Source organism: Lipophrys pholis, assembly GCF_963383615.2.
Source record: "Lipophrys pholis genome assembly, chromosome: 3".
NCBI lineage: Eukaryota > Metazoa > Chordata > Actinopteri > Blenniiformes > Blenniidae > Lipophrys > Lipophrys pholis.
The window spans coordinates 17,398,918-17,419,740 of NC_137627.1; the positions used below are offsets into that span (position 1 = coordinate 17,398,918).

At 41.6% G+C, this 20,823-nt stretch overlaps 1 protein-coding gene across 6 annotated transcripts in view; it reads left to right on the forward strand.

The window, feature by feature from the left end:
- elna (elastin a) overlaps positions 1-20,823 on the forward strand; it is a 152,996-nt gene that overhangs the window by 9,053 nt on the left and 123,120 nt on the right. For 5 of the 6 annotated variants that reach the window (XM_080459435.1, XM_080459430.1, XM_080459432.1 and 2 more), the window contains exons 2-22: positions 15-83; positions 745-792; positions 2,270-2,362; positions 2,786-2,812; positions 13,430-13,705; positions 14,191-14,262; positions 15,015-15,047; positions 16,160-16,222; positions 16,610-16,684; positions 17,359-17,406; positions 17,497-17,559; positions 17,871-17,906; positions 17,997-18,071; positions 19,020-19,061; positions 19,154-19,240; positions 19,325-19,375; positions 19,493-19,597; positions 19,960-19,989; positions 20,111-20,290; positions 20,420-20,575; positions 20,656-20,781. In XM_080459435.1, coding sequence (XP_080315561.1) covers positions 15-83; positions 745-792; positions 2,270-2,362; positions 2,786-2,812; positions 13,430-13,705; positions 14,191-14,262; positions 15,015-15,047; positions 16,160-16,222; positions 16,610-16,684; positions 17,359-17,406; positions 17,497-17,559; positions 17,871-17,906; positions 17,997-18,071; positions 19,020-19,061; positions 19,154-19,240; positions 19,325-19,375; positions 19,493-19,597; positions 19,960-19,989; positions 20,111-20,290; positions 20,420-20,575; positions 20,656-20,781 — 1,755 coding nt within the window. Of the gene's footprint in view, positions 1-14; positions 84-744; positions 793-2,269; positions 2,363-2,785; positions 2,813-13,429; positions 13,706-14,190; positions 14,263-15,014; positions 15,048-16,159; positions 16,223-16,609; positions 16,685-17,358; positions 17,407-17,496; positions 17,577-17,870; positions 17,907-17,980; positions 18,072-19,019; positions 19,062-19,153; positions 19,241-19,324; positions 19,376-19,492; positions 19,598-19,959; positions 19,990-20,110; positions 20,291-20,419; positions 20,576-20,655; positions 20,782-20,823 lie in introns of all 6 variants that reach the window. The other variant, XM_080459431.1, reaches the window with a different exon arrangement.

Below are 20,823 nucleotides of genomic sequence, written 5' to 3' on the forward strand. Positions count from 1 at the left end.
GATGTGTGTTCCAGGTGTGTACGTACCAGCTGGTGCTGGGGTTGGACCAGGAGGCACCGGACCAGGAACTGGATTTTTTCCCGGTGAGAAAGCGTCTGCCTGGACAGTTGATCAAAAGTGTTTCGACACTATTGCACGTAACAAAGTCTGTTTACAGTTACCTGCATTATGCGGGGTAAATGAAACTACCGTACAGCAAACGCTATTAAACAACACACGACATGCTGCATAAGAGCTCTCAAACATAACAGAATAACCTAAAATCTCTCATAAGTGATTTCATTTCAGGCTTGTGAATGTTCCCCACATGTCGCAAAAGTCAAATTGAACGGAGACCAGCATAACACAGCTGAATGTTGTAAAGACGCTTGATTAACAGACAAACAATGAATTCAAGAAGATTAAAAGGTTTTGCTGCTTTGTGTGGCTCGGATTGTGTTGACCTCTGTGGCATAATCCAACTTCTCTTCTACTCCCAAACGCTGCCTTTGTTACCGGGTTTGGGAGTCGTTTGGGTGGGCGAGCCAGTATCCTGTCAAATTGAAAGCGCATGTGCGAAACCATATGTATTTGCTAATATTGTGTAAAAGACACATTTTGTTAACGGCTCATCTGTGCTGCACAACACTCTCCTCGAGTCTGATTTTCAGATGGTGTGGTGAATTACTGAGCCAGAAACGGTCTATTATCTTACATGTAGTCACACCATAAATCAATAGTCTGTCTTGACTGTTGTTTCACTAGGATCTGCTGGAGGAGTCCCCGCGGGCTATAAACCAGCGAAAGCTGCAGGTGAGTTGAAGAAACTTCTGATTTATTATTTTTTTTCTCAATAAATATAAAAAATATTTGGTGTGAAACTTGCATCTGGGTTATGGCGAATTGATGCATGTACAGTTATATCAGCGAGATGGATGGTTGAAATTAGATAAGCTGTTACTGCGTAGTTTTATGTATTAATACTTCATTGACGACAGGGATTTTGTCATCAAAGTAGCGTTGGTTTCTCAGGTTTCAACTTGTTCACATGGACGTCGCCACAATTGGCCCCGATGCTCCGTCACAGATATTCTGTCTGCTGTTTGTCATTTCACACATGGACAGCAGATACTCTCATCTCTCTCTCTCGCTCTCTCGCTCTCTCGCTCTCTTTTTCTCTTTTTCTCTCTCACACACACACACCCACACACGACTTTAGCAGCAGGTCACCAGCCACAAACACAGTCCTGGCATACCCTCATCCACCATTTGCTGAACAAGTTTGGCTCTTTGAAGTATTTTTAGCCAGATGTACTGAGCTCTATCCTGTTTAGGTAACCTCGTTGGCCTTAAGATTCGTTATTTGCCTGTCGTCTCTTCGTCCATCTTTTAAACCACTGGACATTGGACGAAGGCTGAGCCACATCCTTGAGAAGTGTTAGAGTTGTCTCCTGTTAAAATAAACTGTTGCAAACACATGCAGTTTTGATTTCTTTAATGTGTATCACTCATGTGCAGGTGAAACCATTATCCTGCACACTGAAAGGATAGAAAACTTTATTGAGTTTTTTTAATGACAAGTGAAGAAAACATCCAAGAGGTTACAGTGTTACAGTACATTGAGCAACATTTGGCTGCAATTTTCATTCAGAAAGCAATAAGGTAATTAAATCTTCACAGAATTGTCTAGAATTCACGAGCAAATAATGCTACTATAATTATGGAGCCTGTCTCAAGCACAATTCGAATAATTATGGACCTCAGGGTAGCCTATAGTATGTAAAGTAGAGATTCAAAATAGCTTCTTGAGATGTGATCTGGCACTAATGTACAGTTAATATAACATACATTATACCTCATTTGTCAACAAAATAGGTCATGAAGAGGAAACAACGCATACTAGTGTATAAAAGGAAAAACACACAGCACCACTGTTATTAAATCAATAATATGTTATTAACCCCCATGGGGGCATTCCTTTATGCATTAACCCCTCTTAACTGCAGGATACAGTGGGCAGCCACATTGCGGGGCTCAGTGCTTGCTCAGTGGTGACCTGTCCGCTTTGGGATTCACACATGCAAACTCCAGATCCCGAGTTCGATTCTCTTGCCCTGAGGTCACCACTGTTCATTATTCAAGTAACTCTGATGCAGCTGTGGGAAGTAAATTAATTAAACTTGATGCCTTCTCTCTGGAAATTACAGTCAAAGGGAATTTGTTTGTCTCAATACTTTCTCCATTAAAAATATTGACTCTCATTCCATGTTTTTCTTGCTTGAATCTGCAGTTGGAGGCTATGGAGGTCGAGGTATAGGCGCAGGTGGTCTGGTGCCGGGAGGTGTTGGGACCGGTGGTCTGGGCGTCGGAACACTACCAGGAGGTATGGAGATAGAAAAACAAAAAGCACTTCTCTGACACTTTAGAGTAGATTTAGCCCAATCAGTTAGCCTCCATCTGCCCCAAGGAACTGCTGTTGTTTGTATTCAGAGTCAGAGCATTGACTTTTGACCTTGTATAACACAAATTAAAAGGTTAGGTATTCTCAGACGTTACTTTGGATAAAAGCATCTGCAAAATAAAACAGATGAATTTAAAGAAATTGTGTTTCAATAATATCAGAAAAGAGCAACTTTTAACCAGAAAGACGAAGGGTTGATTTTAAGATACTTGTTGCTATCTGCAACAAGCATCTGCTGTCTTAAAAAATTGACAAGGAAATATAGAATTTGGCTCCCGAATTAAAAAAAAAAGACGAAAGAAATGTTTTTGATATAATCACACTTTGCTTGTCTTCATCCAACAGGCCAAGGTGGAAAGGCTCCCAAACCAGGTATGTTGTTATATTTATGAATGCTACCGTGTTAAATGGCAAGTGCTGTAACTAATGTATATACCACTATGATGACAATGCTGTTGAAAATAACACTTTAAGTAAGTTTATGCAGTTTTTTAAAATTGTAGCTACAAGCCTGTGCTGTTGCTCAGGTCATAGTGAAGCAATATTAAAATGCCATTTCACAACATGGAAAATTCCTTTGCATGACACATAGAGTTGGAGTGCCTTGAGAGGAAGGAAACACAGCTTATTGTTGAAGTTTTGATAAAGTAGATTAATGTATGTACTGCTTTTTGTTCACACACCACCAGAGCAGGCAGATGCAGCCCAGTTGCTCGAGAGTCTTTCTGATTGGTTGTCACTGAGTTTTTCTTATCACCTGTGTTTTTTTGGGGGGGGTATTTGTGTTAGTTTACACAGGCTTGACAGCTGTTTAGGATGTCCTGACTGGGTGGGACCGAACAGAGATTCCACCCGCTGTGCACCTCTGCAGTATTAGGCGTGTGAGGGAGTGATGATTGGCAGAGTGCAAACAGCCATCAGCGCCTGCTAAACAATGGTGCCAGAGCACTGATTAATGTTATTGTAATGCGAGACCCTTACAATATCTGGAAACCTCCGTGTTGGAATCTACCACGGCCCTTCTCTCCGATACTGTACAGTAAATATTTTCCTTCGCCGTATTTTAGTCTGCTGCTCGAGCAATGTTTAGCCATCATTTAATTTCCCTAAGCACGGCTGATACAATCTCAGTCTACCTCTGTGTTTAGAGAGATAAGGAACCAAGCAATCGTCTTATAATGCTGATAACACACTGAGTGGGCTACAGAAGGGTCCCTCCGGAGTGCCACACCCCCACCCTCTGACAAGAGTTACTGGAGAGCCATTTTGTGTAAATGACCTAATATCCAGTATTTGGTGGAAGTTGACTTTGGCAAGGAACAGCAGAGAGTTGCTCAGGAAATACTGCCCCAGCTTTTGTTTGCTCCTCTATCTGAACAGGTATGCATGGCAGAAATTAAGTCAGTGAGAAAAAGGGAAGCGAATATGGGTTGTTGTTATTTTTTGGTTGAGTTTTTTTTGTCTTGGTATTCCCTTCCCTAATCCAGATTAATCTTTGCTATGTAGAAAAAAAGCAAAGTAATTACCTTTCGGTCAACTAAGGCTTTACAGATTCATATAGGAGCTGTTGTATGTTCCCCTTCATGGCAGTCCGGTAATCTCTAAAAGCTGGTTTTCATCAATGCCTCCTCCTCCAGCTAAAATACTGCAAGTTGCCCATAAATGTTTCAAATCTGGAAATGAATGCCTTTTATTAACATTTCATTGTATGAATTATACTTTGATATCCAAATGTACCTCACACAACAGGAGCTTGGGTCCATTACTTCTCGGACATGCCATTGAAAATGATGTGGGATATGCATAAAAAGAACACATTACTTTAATAATCTGCATTATTTCATATTCATTTGCTAACAAGGAGCCGCTAAGCAAGTGGAGTAGAGACACTGCATTTCTCAGATATGCACCTTGCCTGGCCAGTAATGGAGAACAGCAGCCTGCTATGTAAGTAGCGTGACTGCAGTGAATTGCAGCGTAGCTCATGCAAGACCTTGTAAATGTTACACTAATTGTAAAGCCTGTCAGCATCCAGCTTTGACAATACACTGAAAGCTGGAAAGAGGAACTCTCTCCGTATGAGCAGCTGTTGGACACTTTTTTCATTTCCTGTCTTCCTTAAAGCGAAGGTGGATTCGTGTGACCACTGCCAGAACTTGGCCTTCGTTGACTAGCTCCTTGTCAATATCAGGCAGTGTGTAGGAAGTTAACGAAAACCATGGAGGTTACTGTTTCCTGTGCTATTGGAGTTTCATTCTGGTCTGTTTTAGGTTTGCAAATGGCCATGTCGGTGCCTTGTTTGCCAGTTTTCTCTTCATCATCGCAGAGTGAAGTTGATGGACATCATGATGTCCGTCTTCCATTTCAAACACCATCTGAAACAGACAAGAGCAATGCCTCATCAGTTTGAGAGTAATGGATATACATGCCATGATCATTGTGAGCAACTGAGCAAGTAAGATTTGAAGCAGGCAGTAAATAAATGAATTATAATATAACTTCTATCACTGATGTTCTCAAGATTAATATTGGAAACAGAAATTTGGCTCGTAGTTTATATTGCTTCCCTTGATTTGGCTTCACAACAAACTACCCACTTTCCAATAGCTTCTTATTGTAGCCGTGTAAAGCGAGATTATCTCAGAAGCTTGGTCATCAAAAGACAAGTAGACAACAGGCGTAGCTTCTTTTTGTTTAATATACTGGATTTCAGCAGTGCATCTCCTAGCTCCCAGCCCTGAAGAGAGAATGATGAAAATGAGTCTCCTCCTAAGCTGAATGTTATGATATAATTACAGTGCAATATACCTGAGCACTACAACCTGCGACCTGCAGAATGACCCCTGGGAAAGAAAGATTTATTACAGAGCTATTTACTGGCAATTGTACTGGCGTGAAATCTTTTTAGATAAGTCCACAAAATGAACTGGCGTCCGAGTGCATATTCTCTTCACTTCTTACGTCAACCTTACGGGGCTCCTAAATGCCACTAAAAACATTATGCTAACTATGGCGAATTAAGTCCCAACAGTTATGCACTCGCCTGGAAATTTCACAGTCTATATAATTAATGATGATGGATTACATTGGCAAGCGCAGACACATTTCCAACACTTCGACACACGTTTCTATGAGCTGTCTCTTACAGACTTTTTCAATTTGGACACACGTGACATGCTGTGACAGCAGTCTCCCCTCACAGCAAGTTTATAGGTGTTGATTGCAGAAAATACATCCATGTGTTTGAGTGTTTGCAGCCTCTGGCCATCATTTGAATCCATTTTAAGGTCAAACATTGCACTGAAGAAAAGTTGTAAAATTGATCAAATCAGGTACTCTCACCCTGCAAACTTGGCTCTGTTTGGCATCAAATATTTCTGGCTTTAAAGACACATTTCCCATCAGTACTACTGGCTCTTTTCAGGTTCACATCCTCCGGATTGTTCCAACATCTGGACTTGTCTGCTTTACAAGAGGAAGAGTGAGCAGTCGGCAGGGAAACAAATGACAAAGGAGTAAAGGAGGAACAATAACTTTCACGAATATGTCGTGTATATGTCAGACATAGATTATCTTTCACCCACACGCACTGAAGGCTGCCTAAGCAGGTGCTTATGGACAAGAAGTGTGCATATATTTCTAAGTGTAAGCCGTCTGATAGATCGAGGTGAGGATGAAAGGGTTTAGAAGACAGAGAAAGTTTAGTCTCCTGGAGGACATGTGCTTTTCATTACTGCAGCTCAGACCTGTCCGCTGAGCTGTGAGAGACTCCACGTATCCGAATGTGAACGTGCGTAACCATAGGGGTTTCTAAACACGTTTGCGATCCCCATATGTACACAATTACAATAGTGACCATGTGTGCACACAAACATATCTTTTCAGCACATAGGTACTGGAATATGTTCATGAAGGTGAGAGAAAAAGACGCATGCTAGTGAATTCATAGAACCACAGATGTCCGTGGGTCTGGCAGCTCAGTATAATGTGAGTTTTACACTTCAACTGTATTTGGATCTCTTTGTACGGGTCAGTTATTGCTATGAAATTGATGTTTGTGTTCTAACGGTATTCAATTAAAAGAGACCACATGTGCATACAAACAGACGCTGAGGCACATAAACACTGATATGTATCCTGGCGTTGCTTCATATGTCCCATACGGGGCTTAGTCAAGCGCTTCCACAGACACACCTGCTTATTCAGACAAAAACAATACTTATTTATATTCCTTCGGTCTCTTTGATCTCCGTTAGATAAAGAAATGATATCAAGGGCTTGAAAATCTGGAACCTGAACTGTCTTGAGAGGAGATTTTTGATATCAGACCCATGTTACTCCCACAATCAGCTCATGTAATATATCTTGTTTCACCCTCAAACATTCTTCTCAGTTGATGTCACTAGCTGACGTGGTTCCAGTCTTTAATATTTTCAGTAATTGAGCTTAAGAATTAAAGAGATATCTGAGTAAGAGCTGATAAGATTGGCTTTTATTGGTGTGTTATCGGTCACACACTATCCTGATTGTTTCCTCCCACACAGTAATTTCACTTTGACTAATATCCCCACCTTTTCCAAAATCATTCTATCATCAGTGTTAGTATGGAAATCCTTCAACGTGCTCAAACCGCCTTTCTTGTGGTGCCTTTATAGATTATTTTATACACAAGTCTGCCTATTGTCCTCCTGCTGAATAGATGAGGTGACCAGTCACATGTTTACATATTTAATTATCCATGTTTGTTGGACATTAAAACATTTCTTTTAACTGGGATGTAGCTTTAATAACACAAGTAAACTGCAGTATAAACTGCAAAAGGTGTCATCCACTAAAAATGTATTGTTGCATCAACTTTTTGAGTAAAACTTTTATTCCCCAATCAATTTTAATCTTTCATGAATATATTTGTATTTTGAAAAGATGTGAGTCACATTAAATTATCTCACCTCAGTAAAATGTCTCTCTTGGTGTTCTCAGTACTTATCAGGCCAGGGTTAATGTAGTTTGATGATAAAATACTTCAAGCTCTGGCTCTTCAGGCCTCAGAGATATCACAATGCATTATTTCATGAAGCATTTCTTCTGTATACTTGTGGCCATTCTGTTGTCGATGACATAAACGATCTGTCTGGTTTTCCTTTGTAGAGTATCCCATTTATTCGTCATAGTGTAATGGCTTTGCATTTGCCATAATTTTGCAATGACAAGGGAACTTGGAAAGTTATTTTGAGGGTGATACAGCGAATTTAACGTCAGCATTTAATTTGCATGTTTTGAGTTGGTCCGACCTGTCGAACACCAAACTCTTTTTTTTTTTTTTCAGCCCTGAGACGTCAGGGAGGTATTCAGTGGAATGGCAGCTAGGATGCATATGTGGACCATCTGGGAGAGGAAGCACACTTGTCCAACTTTACATACCATGGCCACAGGCTGCATTTGTTAACCTTCTTTTTTCTTTACTGTACCATCTAATTTGCACAATTAGATTCTCCTGCACATGGGGCACACTGATCAAAAATGAACAGCTTTTCAGAACCTTATTCTCTCTCCACATGTAACTGTGTGGTGTGTTTCTGCCTGATCTGCATGGTTTTACAGTACAGACGGTGTGAGTTTCTGTGCCAAGTCAAAATGGGCAGTGGTATGAGCGCCGGGTGAGGGATACTCGGCAGACATATCCAGGGGCTCAGTGTTGGCAGAGCAACTGTGAAATTCCTGCAGAAGTGGAGAAACAAAATAGAATAGCAGCTCCCAACTCTTGCAGGGGGACAAATGTTAGGTCAACTTGAAAGCTTATAGCATAGCGTGTTCAGCTCTGTATGACTGGTTGCATAAACAATGACATCAGAGACGTAATGGTTATGGTGGAGCGCCCGGTGTACAAATGAATAGGCTTTGAATGAAAAGATGGAAACGATGGTCTCTGCACAGACGTGTTTGAAATAAAGCATGTGTTTGTGAAGGTGAGAGACTCTCAAGGACCCATGGTGGAGAAGTCAGACAACCACAGATGCCTCTGGGTATTGTAGACTTTTATTGCACGATCACTGTAATTGTGATTCACCTAATGTGCAATTATAACTTGTACACATTATGTGCATGTGGATCTCTTGTAAATGTTCTTATAAAAAGGCTCCTTGTCTTCTGATGTTGAAGTTGATCAGTGAGACTTGCAATGGTTTGCCAATGTTGCAAATTGCAGCAACCTTATTAAACCATTGTTTAGTATGATTCCAATCACCCCCAATAAAAGCACACAATGGCCACCCATACTGTGTAGCTCATGAGGGACCCTGATAAAGTAATGTTTGTTACATTAATTTTTGATCTGGAAGCTGTTAAGATGTAAAAGAATGAGGCAAACTCAAACCTTTCCCTGTTTATTAGTGAGCTTCACAGTTTTGCACTTGGGGTCATTTGGCAATAAAGTGAGGTTTGGGCTTTGGGACCTGTCCTGATTCCATGGAAAAATAAATCAAAAACGATAAAAGGCTTGCCGCCAGAGTCGACTGGCTCACACGAGCCAGCCAGGGAATGGGTTTGTGCATAATGGTGTGTCTGTGTGAATACTTAATTAGTCCAACATGTGACGAGCTGCTTCTCTCATCCCGGTGTCTGAGACTGACGGCAACACCGAACCCCGAAGTGACACAGAGCATCGCAGGTCACATGAGATATGGGGGTAGGGGGCCTTCAAAGTGTCCACTTGTCTCACGCGATCTGGAATCACTGCAGCACCTCACATCATTGTGCTCTCATCCAACTTTTTCTGCGTCACCTTGTAAGAATGTAATATATCCATCAACTTGGAGGAGGAACAGTGTGTTAATTTGATACCATTAAAAATCTGGTGTCATGACAGTGAAGGAGATAATGATGAGCTTCGCTTTCAAAGTGAAAGTCTCTCTGGGACCACAGCCGGGGAATAGCATCGGCCTACCACACACAGAGAAATATCGATTCTGTCAACCTCCAGGGTGGCATTGAAGAAGTGCACCTTCATAAAGCTTTCCATCATGTAACTGAAAATGGCAGCATAGTGCTACTTCAACGTCCCTCTTTGCCTTCTGCAGTTTCCCTACCTTCTCCCATGTGATTTTTGCACACGAGCACTGCTCAGGAAAACATCATTAAAAAGTAATAGTTAAAATACCCTCCTCTGGCTTTTCGGTAAACAAACATTTGTTCTTATAATGCTTTCCTGATTAAACATGAGCTCAAATGAAGAATACGATGAGAAACAAGCCCCCAAAGTTTAGTGAGCATTCCAGAGCTTTAGCCCCGAAGTCTGCTCTCCTCGCGTCTGCCTTCAGCTCCAGTGGACATCTGCCATGAAATTCTTTGCTTTCTTAAATTAAGCCCTTCACCAGGCCCAGCTGGTTCACAACGTAGAAAGAAAGGGAGAGAAGCAGAGAAGGAAAGAAGCAAACACTCATTCACTTGTTTAGCTTCTTCTGGTTTCTGCTATTAACACCTCTAGTGCAGTCAGGAAAACTCCTCAGACTCCTGGGACACTCGGTGTCCTCATACCGATTCAGAAAGAGTGAGATTGAAATGAATAGAGTGGCAAAAACACGGACAGCAGGAGCAACGAAAACAGCCTGCAAGCTGTAAAAACTGTTTGGATTATTGTCTGTTGTATTCTTCTGGTTCTGAAACGGAGCATTGCCTTACCTAAACTGACCCCGGAGGAGAGCGAGCGACATGGCTCAGTGCAGAGATTGAGACCAGATTATTTCTGTTCACTTTTGGCTCACATCCATGACTTGTACTGAGGTTGCAGAACATGACCGCGTATTAACAGCAATGTGCTTGTCATAGTACAGCAGAGCACGGTGGGACTGGTTTTTCTTTCCTTCAATAAACAGAACTCTGTTATTTGTCAGGGGGAACCTATAGGCTTTCATTTACTTGTGCGTCCCCACTGAAATCATTCTTAAGTCAACACAAATAACCGCTTTTGTAAAACCCTCGCGCAGTGACACATTTCGTCTCGAAAACTAGCTTGTGCAACATACAGCTGTGGAAGCGAGTGAATGGAAACTGGCTGGGTACTCCATTCTTTTTTTTTTTTTTTTTTTTTGAATCTAAATTGAGGAAACTGTGATGCACTGCAGATCTGCATCACTAACCTTCCACTTTCCTTGGACCCCAGTCTTCCCTCCTGTGTCGTATCGGATTTCTGACCCTTCCATCTTCTATTTAGACTCTTGACCTTTTGTAGGTTGCTTTTGTCCAAGGTCCACAGCTAGTTGGGGTTTCAAGTGGTCTCTCGAGCTCCCTACTTTGGCTTGAGGGTCACAGAGAAAATTAGGCACTACACTACAGAAATCCCGCAGCTTGCGAGCAATCAACCGAATTCTGGGAGCCGCCCCAGGAACGCACAATGATTTGATCACTGGGCCTCGGTGTGTGCAGGCTTTTCAAATATGGATCATGACAACAAACAACATTGGTGTAGACTTCCAATAATGTGTGAGCTAAGACAGCTCTATTTGTATGAGTTGACATGCTGTAATAATAGTCCAACAAAAGCATGCTTGTTAGAGCTAACGAAATGAAGTAAATACGGCCAAACAGAAAGCTTTTGTACTATGACTCTACCCAAAAGTTCCCAAGTATACAATCAGCAAACGGATGCCAAACAGACAAAGGTAGACTTTTTCTTAGCGTGTTTTTTTGCTTTGACCCTGAAAACTCACAAACTTCAGGTGTTACATTTCTCTGGCGGTGTCATAACTACAGAAAAGAACATTTCTATGATGCTGTGGCCCGAAACACACAGACAGAAATGCTCTCTGAAACCTTTCTGTTTGTTGCCTGCGTCCTGTCTCCTGATCTGGAATTAGACATGCTGGTCAACCCCGCCTGAGCCAGGCTGGGTCATGTACATCAGAGCACAGGTTGGCTGGATGATGGAGTCTCCATGGTCCTGCCTATCTACACACCCTCTTCGTGTTTGTCCTCCTCTGACATGCAAAGTCCCACTGTGCAATTTCCCACCACTCATCCCGACAAACAGGCAGTGAGAGATCATTTTGTCGGCGAGACGCTCAAAGTCACAACAGGCACTACATGGAGATGTCAAGCAAGTTGATTATTTAATGAGTTCAGGCAATATAATACTGTTGTTTTCTTTCCCTACTTTTATAACTCCTCAAAAGATCCAGGCAGATGGTTGCTCTATTTTGACCAATCTTCTGCCAGAGCTTTCTTCTGGTTAAAATGCTTTTTTTTTCTAACTTGTTGTTCTTGTTACTGTTTTATTTGTGCTTATAATCTTCAACCTCTCTTATTTTTGTCTCTTCCTTGCTCATGTCAGCCTAAGAGACACTCAAGATGATCTAATGCTGGATGAGCCCGGTTTATATCAGAATTGATTGTCTCTTGTAATTACATTGAGGTTTGTCTGAGGATGGTTGACTAATCAATGAGATTCAAGCTGGGAATCATTGACGGAGATGATGGGCACTGAGATGAGTGCCCGGGCTTGCATTGCATGGTCTGCTTGTTTGCCAAACCCTTGGCAAGACCAGTCGGTGCCCATATTTGTTTTGACTGGGTCTTGAAACACAACTCCCATTCTTCCACTCGATCTCTCCAGGCAAATTCTTCCTCCTCGTCAGTATCATTACCTGCTCCCTGCAGTTTACTGGACCCACTCCAGGCTCTCGCTCTCCTCTCTAATCTCTTTCTCACCACGTTTGTTTCCCAAGTTTAGTTGTTTTCACCCCATAATTTACATCTTGCAAGTACTGATGAAAATAAATTCCTTGGTGGACTCGCTTGTTGGCAGCATTAAAATGTCTTCAAGTTTCAAAAACAATCATTACTTCAACCTGTAGGACTCTGATTAAGAAACTTTTTTTTTTTTTCAGCTCACTGCTCCTTTTAATTCAAATGGAAGAAATGCAACTCTGACAGTAATGTTTCTAACACAGTCTGAAACAAGTAATTCCCATATGTTAGCGTGATAAAATGTGCATTCATCACTTTGGCAGCTATCTGGGGACACGTAAGTTCAACTTCATGAATCTGAATGCGAATAGTAAAGCATGTCTTTTGCATTTTATTTAGTTAGTTTTGTGTCTGGCACATAAGAGTTATGCAGAGATTTCCCAATGTATTAAATTCCCCTCCTTTTCAGTTTTAATTGGACATTTTTGTCACCGAAAGCAGCATGGGAGTTACTGCTTTTCATGCCAGCCACTCAATTCAAGGAATATACAATTTTGTATAAAAGTCTTTTCCAGTTGTGACTCATCTAATGGCACTTGTAAAAAAAAGAAATGCAAGTTATAACTGAGATGGAAAGACAGAGATTGATTATATATTGTCAAAAATGTATTCTGAACTCTGATTTTCTTGTTTTAGGACTTTTACAGTCCAGTATTTATCAATATTTAGGCAGGTGTTGAGTGTTTGATTTCATTTCCCACCCACTCTCCACACTCTTTCCCCATATTCTTCTCATGTTTTTGTCCTTGTCAGCAAGCAGAAACCTAAGCTTGTGTATGGCTTTATTCTTGCATCAAATCAAGCCAAGGGGTTTTGCCGTACACATATTAGTTTGAGGATTTTAGTCCCAGGAAGAACAGACTGCTCCCAACAGTGTTTATACCACATAACCAGATAGTCAAATGTTTCTTTTGCTCCTTCTGTCATGTGTCTCAATCACTGGTCAACTTTTGTCCCCCTGAGTGCAGTTCTTGGCTCTAGAGACATACGTGTAAATGTTTTCAATCAGATATAATTCTGTACACATTATGTTATGTCTCAGTTTATTTTCCCAAAATATACTAACACTATTTTTGCAGGTCCTGGAATATGTTTTCTTGAAAGTTTGAGTGGTCACTTATTTTTGTTGTAGGATAATTACTGCCATATAAATCGCAAGTAACCCACTTATGTTTACCCCCATCTACAAATATCAAACCCGACACTTTGTTCATTTTGCTTTTTTTCCTAAATCTTTGTCCTTCACAGGTTATGGTAATCTAGGGGCAGGAGGTTATGGTGGAGGTGGCCTTGGCGCAGGAGGTTATGGCGGCGGTGGCCTTGGCGCAGGAGGTTATGGCGGCGGTGGCCTTGGCGCAGGAGGTTATGGCGGCGGTGGCCTTGGCGCAGGAGGTTATGGCGGAGGTGGCCTTGGCGCAGGAGGTTATGGCGGAGGTGGCCTTGGCGCTGGAGGTTATGGCGGCGGTGGCCTGGGAGCAGGAGGTTATGGCGGCGGTGGCCTCGGCACAGGAGGTTATGGCGGAGGTGAGTGTATACTTGAAAAGCTTCAGCTTATGACTTGTGGGGCCTGGAAACTGGGGTGCCTTGTGGGGTGAGACGTTCCAGAAGGGGCCAAAAATACAGTGCGTCATACCGATGATTTACAGCTGTTTGAGGGTTGATATGTGGTTTATAGGCTAAGGTTACAACTGGGTTGGTATTATGCTTCAGCAATGTTTAAGGTTAAATTAAGAGCTGCGGGAAGGCTCCTCAAGTGTGTGTGCGTGTGTGTGTGTGTGTGTGTGTGTGTGTGTGTGTGTGTGTGTGTGTGTGTGTGTGTGTGTGTGTGTGTGTGTGTGTGTGTGTGTGTGTGTGTGTGTGTGATTCTTTGCCTGTATGAGGCGGTGCTCTTTCTTGCAAGAATTTTTCGTCCAAAATCACACATGTCTGGGTTTTTCATTGTTTGGCTTTAGTGTGCATGTTACAAATGCCCCACTCATTTGTTTTCTTTAACCTCTTGCACAAATTAGGTGGTTATGGTGGATATGGTGGAGGAGCTGCGGGCTTTTTCCCAGGAGCCGGACAGAAGGCTGCCAAAAGAGGTAGTGTGCATGGCAGAAGATTTGGGGGTCTCAATGTAACATCAGTTTCATATCAAAGAAGACATCATATCCATTTTCCTCAACTTCCAAACAAGCTTTTAAAGTCACTGCCAATGCAGAAGACTCGGTGAGTTACAGTGGAAACTGGGGGTCATCACACAACATGATGGATTATTGCTTGTTGGAACCACCATTGATTATGTTTCGTTTTCTAGTTTGAGCTGTTTGTTTTGATTCATGCAGAGATATTACGTGTCAGTTTAAGTCCTGGAGGTTAAAGTCTGAAAATATATCTAATTCCTCAATTAAATAAGCTTCCAGCTATGTTGTAATGAAGGCAGAACATCCCTGCTGGGCTTTTTAGGGTGTATCATCATCTACTGCTGTTAAAAATGCTTTAGCGTTGTTGATTGCAGATTACACCATATTGATCTCATCTAATTTAACTGTAATTCTCGCAGTTTCATTTCACTCAGACTGGAGAGGTCATTTACTACCTGATTGACAAAGTATGGATCATGATTCTGCTCTCTACAAATTCATATAAAAAAATATATAAAATCACACACACACACACACACACACACACACACACACACACACACACACACACACACACACACACACACACACACACACACACACACACACACACACACACACACACACACACATTTCTTTCTATTGAGGTTCCTTGATGGTTTTTCTGAATCTGTCATGACAAATATCTGAATTTATGTTTCTCCTTCTAGCAGGTGCAGGAGGCCCTCTGCTACCACAAGGAGGTAAGCACATTTTTGACCGCTGACAGACTTCAAACTGTGCTGAACACAGACTGAAGGATACTTCTCTAGATCTGCATGCCTGCATGTTAAGAGAAAGCCAAAATGAATGTTTTCAATTAATGGTAATTCTGCATGAAAACACTGTTCTGGCGAAGACCACCATTTTTTTATTTTTTTTATCCTGGTTCTGCAAAGATTTGAGAGTTTGAACCTCAGCGGGCCCCCGGCTGACCCGAAGGCCTGCGCTGCGAGCATGCATATGATTTGCTTTGAAATAGAATGACTAATTGAATATGAACTTAGGAGGGCTCAGTCACAGCTGCGACCACATTTGTGGCACCGAGCCGGCACTTAAGCATCGGCTGGCAATGACAGGCCTTGGGTCTCCACATTCACTCTGTACTGTTTTCATGTTATTCAAAATAATGATTCCTCTGAAACAGATAAAGTAGAGCTCTCTCTTGCCAAACTTTCCCTCACCAACTCTTCCAGAACACATACTTGCAGGTTGTGCGCAATGTGTGTCCGGCAAAGTATGGAGATTAAAAATGAAAAGGGGTTTAAGAAAATAAATGTAAGAGTTTTGTTCTGCTGCCAAGGCCCCTTAGAAGCTGAAGCTGACAGCTCATTTCCTGCATTATGGGATAGCCAAAGAAATGAGCCATTTGATGAGATAAAGAAAATGCCATGCGTGCTGTGCGCCTCCTCTGATTATAGTAACATTCAGCCAGTCGACGTTGCATTTGGTCATGGCTGACGACAGGCTTGAAGGGTCACATTAGCTTCTCCTTAAGCAGCCTGTTACTGCTTGTCGATAACACAGAGCCCTCTAGTGGACAGCAGTCACACATCCTATGGTGCTCGTTTTCACTTCTCAAAAAAGGCCTCTTCCTGTTGTAACACTGTCTGTCTGATGTGTTCTGCTCCAACACACCTAATGCAAATCAAAGTGTCACCATGAAGCATGCAAATCCCCATGACAGCATTAAGTGATGGACATAACTCAAACATCAGCAGCAGGAACAGGGTTTCTCTAATGGGTGCTGACGAAACAAATTCAACTACAAAATATTTTCAAATATTTTATTCCTGCGTACGTTGTGCTCAAACAGGGGCTGGGGGAACAGGGATCGGGCCTGGAGTTGCTGGAACTGGAGCTGCAGTGCCTGCTGGAGGCAAGAAACACACAACACATCATTTTCACTGTTCCCTTTTCAATTATTTATTTATTCATCTATCTTTCATTTATTTTCCTAAGAGCTGCTTTCCAAAGCCAAAATTGGCTCATTGTCAAGCAAACTGGATTTGATTTCTCTGAGAAAACGCCAGTTTGTGGTCCAAACCCAGTACTTTTCCTCTTATAATAAATAAAAAAAATAAATACTGCTGTGAGCAGTAGAAAAAAGTCCTCATGAGTCATAAATCATAGTCAAAAGGATTTTGAACTCGGCACATTTGCAAAGATGTATGCGTCTGTGTTTTTCACACTGTGTGATTGTCAAATTCTTTTAAGTGAGCTAAGTAGTTTTTAATGTGTTTCTTTTCTCTTTTTTTTTTTTCAGTGCCTGTTATTCCTCAGACGGGCCTCCCAGGAGGGGCGGGTGGTGCTGCAGGAAAGAAAGCTGCCAAAGTGCCAGGTTTGGTAGACTCAACAATAAACTCTTGAACTGACAGGATGCAGTCCACGAAGCCGCAGAGCCACTTAGAATATAAATTCCATTGCATGCGGCAGGTGTTTGGCATGGCCAGAAAAAACTTTTAAAAGTACAGCAAATATTTGCACAACAAACTAATTGTTTGGTAAAAGTTAAAAAAGGTACGGCAAATGTGTGACTGCAGCTTACAACACTTAAAATTGTAGGATTTAAAATCAACTTCACGTACAATTTTAACTAATACACAATATTTTAAAGGAGAGACGGATTCAGTGTTTTTTATACAGCAAAAAGAAAAAAAAAGATTTTTGTCCGGGTAAATGTGTTTTGTGTTCAGCTTAAATGTTAATGTATAATATGATCAGCAAATTGATTCACTTTGTTACAGCTGGAACCTCATGTAGGAATTACCCCATTATAATCAGGATTACTGCCAATCATTTCATCTGCTGAAGCAAAATCAAAAGCAGGTGAAGCACTGAAACTCTTTAGTTTGCTGGGATGAAGCCGATGAAAGCAGCGCCTTTCCAGTAAATATCTAAATAAACCACAGAAAGATTAAATCCACAAAATCTTTTCTGGACCCTGTTTTGTTTCATTTCCACTCACCCGGTTAAAACAAACAGACACTTTTGTCCTCTCATTGGCTGTGACAGGGGTGGGCGTGCCTGGACTTTACCAAAATGGAATGGTGCCAGGACAAGGTTTGTTTCGGTCACTGATTCAACGTCAGGTTGTTTGCCGCCACCCATGTTTTCATTTCGCTGTCTTCTGGTCTCGTATGGCTCATTCAGGGTTTGGTGGTCGCGGAGTTTTGCCTGGGGTGCCCACGGGGACTGACCTGAATCCCAAATCAAGTAAGGCTGAGTGGCTGGTAGTGATCTGGTGCACCGTGGTCAATTGTTAATGAATGTCACATAGCAGGTAAACATAGATAGCTATAGACATAAATAAAGATAGAATGAATAAAATACATTTTTTTAAAGGAAAGGACACTAAAACACAAAAGCCTAGTTTATCTGCATTTTAATACTGTATTTCCAGGATAGTTGCTGTGTTAGTTTTGTCTAATATTTCCCATCAATCAGTGTTTGACCTACAATACATCTAACTTTGATATGTGTTTTTTTTTTCTCCTTTTTTTGTCTGTTTGTTCATTTTCATTCAGTTGGAGGAGGAGGAGGACAGGGAGGTCAGGGCCCAGGTAACTTAATATTTTTGCATTTACAAAACATTATTTTTCCAATAATATTGACATGATGAGAATGAGGATGAGAGACATTCTTGCTTGCAGGAGGTCGTGGGTATGGCGGATCATTGCAGCCAGGCGTGTTTCATGGATATCCACTCAAATCACCGAAAACACAAGGTGCAGATGTTTCCTGCAAATGTAAATGTGTATATACGGTTTGCATTACGGTGTGTTTGTGAGTGAGAAACAAAGCTGTTCTGTGCTTGTTTGGTTTTTCACTGGTTGAATCCAAACAAAGGTCGTCTGCTGTTTGTCCAGATGCCAGCTTTCTGATGTCCTCCAGAGCAGAACATTATATTAATTTACCGCCAAACTGTCCTACAGTTCAAAAAGTTTGCTAACTTACGCATACCCCCCCCCCCCCCCCCCCAAAAAAAAAAAAGATTTAAAATGGCATTAATGAGAAAATGAAAACTAAAAAAGAAATTTTGCAGCATACATTTTTTTTGGGGTCAAATATACATTTTTAAAACATTTTTGCGTGATTGTAATCACATGATACCAGTCGCATAATGTTTGTAAACCAGGCCTGGTTCAGACAAATGTTTATAGACTTTCGTATGTATGTTTTTGCAGATACTTCATTTTGTAGAGAAACAGACTTTGGACCACTTTATTCGCACAAGAATTCTCAAACGTGTCTTCCTCATTGGTGTTTTTTTGTTTGTTGTTTGTTTGTTTTTTAAACATGACAGAGGCACAACATGCTGTATGAGTTATACGTGACAGGTAGCAAATGAATAATCCTGCTTCTCTGTCATCTGTAGATTGTTACCATGGTGTTGGACTGTCGGGATTAAATAAATCAATAAATGGCGTGAAAAATATGCAAGAGCTTTTCTGTGCAGCACAACAAGAAGGACAAAAGAGAAAGTGTTGCATAATTACAACCAGGCTATATTTCCCTGTACTACTTGGCTAAACTCTAGAGTTGTAGACATGTCTTTAAAGCCTTAAAGTGCATAGTTAAAGTTCTATTTAGACAAGTTAAATCATCACGAATGCTCGAGAGTGCAGACACTTTTTCACATTCTTCTTCTCAAAATTTTTTATTCTTGCCTTCAGGGGGCTATGGAGCAAAAGCTGCGGGAGGCAAACTTCCCTTCGGTACAAATTCTTTCTTTTTTGCACCTTCGCTGATGTTGTATGTCTGTGGAAATGCTCTGGTTCCTGATGTGACTTCACGATGTATGTTTCAGGTTATGGGGGCTTTGGTGCTGGTGGAGCCGGCCTCCCTGGAGGACAAGGTGGCCCTGGGTCAGTCCCTGGATATCCTGTTGGAACCGGTATGTGTTTTTGCAGATATACTCTTGAAGAACTTAAAAAAAAAATGTATATAAATAAATTTTAATTGATATTTTCGTTCACAGGCGTGGGACCTGGAGGCATCTCACCTGCTCAGGCTAAAGCTGCCAAATATGGTAATATGATGTAATGATTAAAGACAAAGTCTCCTTAGTCAAGAAAATATGATGAATTATGTCATAACAGTGAATAATTTATTAGTATGTTAAAGAAGTTTGTGTTCTCCTCTGTAGGTTTGGGTGTCGGAGGAGTCGGTGGGGTCGGTGGAGTTGGTGGAGTCGGTGGGGTCGGTGGGGTCGGTGGAGTCGGTGGACTGTATCCAGGTCAGGTACCAGGAGGTACGATGTCTACCAAAATACACCAAAAAACTGCATTAGCTTTGCTATTTGTTGTTATTGAATAAAACATCACACAGCAGAAATGAGATTTGTTGGAATGTTGTTGGGGAAAAAAATAAATAAAACAAGATGTGTTGAGATTATTCCTGTAGACTCAAATGGATGAGGCTCGACCGAGCTCGATCACTTTCCATCTGTCAGTGTTATTGTATATTAAATATACAAACTGATTGCTTTGTCTTTCCATGAGTCTCATTATGGCACAAATTTATGGCACATTTTGAGTTTAAATTTGTGTTTTCTCCCGTAACTGCTACCTGTTCATATCTGTTGATTCACTGCCTTTAAATGCTTTTCTGCAGGTTATGGAGCAGCCAAGGCTGCTAAATATGGTGAGGATGTCTTAAATTACATCGTCACTCATTATTTTGAGGAAGCTCACAAAAAAAAACACATAAATTCACTAATAAAATTTGTGAAACCAAATGATTTCTATTGGTCTTCCCTGGACAGGAGTACCAGGGGGAGTACCAGGGGGAGTACCAGGGGGAGTACCAGGAGGGGTACCAGGGGGAGTACCAGGGGGAGTACCAGGGGGAGTACCAGGAGGGGTACCAGGAGGGGTACCAGGAAGGGTACCACTTGGAGTCCCTGGAGGTGGTTATTCTCCAGCAGCCAAAGCGGCGAAGTATGGTATGACATAAGATGATGTGATTTTAATATTGTTTTAACAATATGTCACACTGTCACCCCGATCAGAGGTACGTTATTGAAACTATCCTTTCTCATTCTCCTCTTTGACCATATTTTATGTCTGTTCAGGTGGGGCAGGAGGACTAGGGGCACAAGGAGGAGGACTAGGAGCAGGATTTGGGGGACTAGGAGGAGGATTTGGGGGACTAGGAGGAGGATTTGGGGGACTAGGAGGAGGAGGAGGACCAGGCAGTGCTGCTGCTGCTGCCAAAGCGGCCAAATATGGTAAGTTGATTTGATGTCAGTCAACTTTAAATTTTATTTCTACCAAGAAGAGCATTTTAAAACAAACTTGTTTTTCTCAGGGGTGGGAGGACTAGGAGGAGCAGGACTTGGAGGAACTGGAGGGTTTGGAGGACATGGAGGACTTGGAGGAGCCGGACAAGGTGGGCTAGGAGGGGGTGCTGCCGCTGCCAAAGCTGCCAAATATGGTAAATTAATCAACTTCATTTCAGTCAACTAAGATATGATAT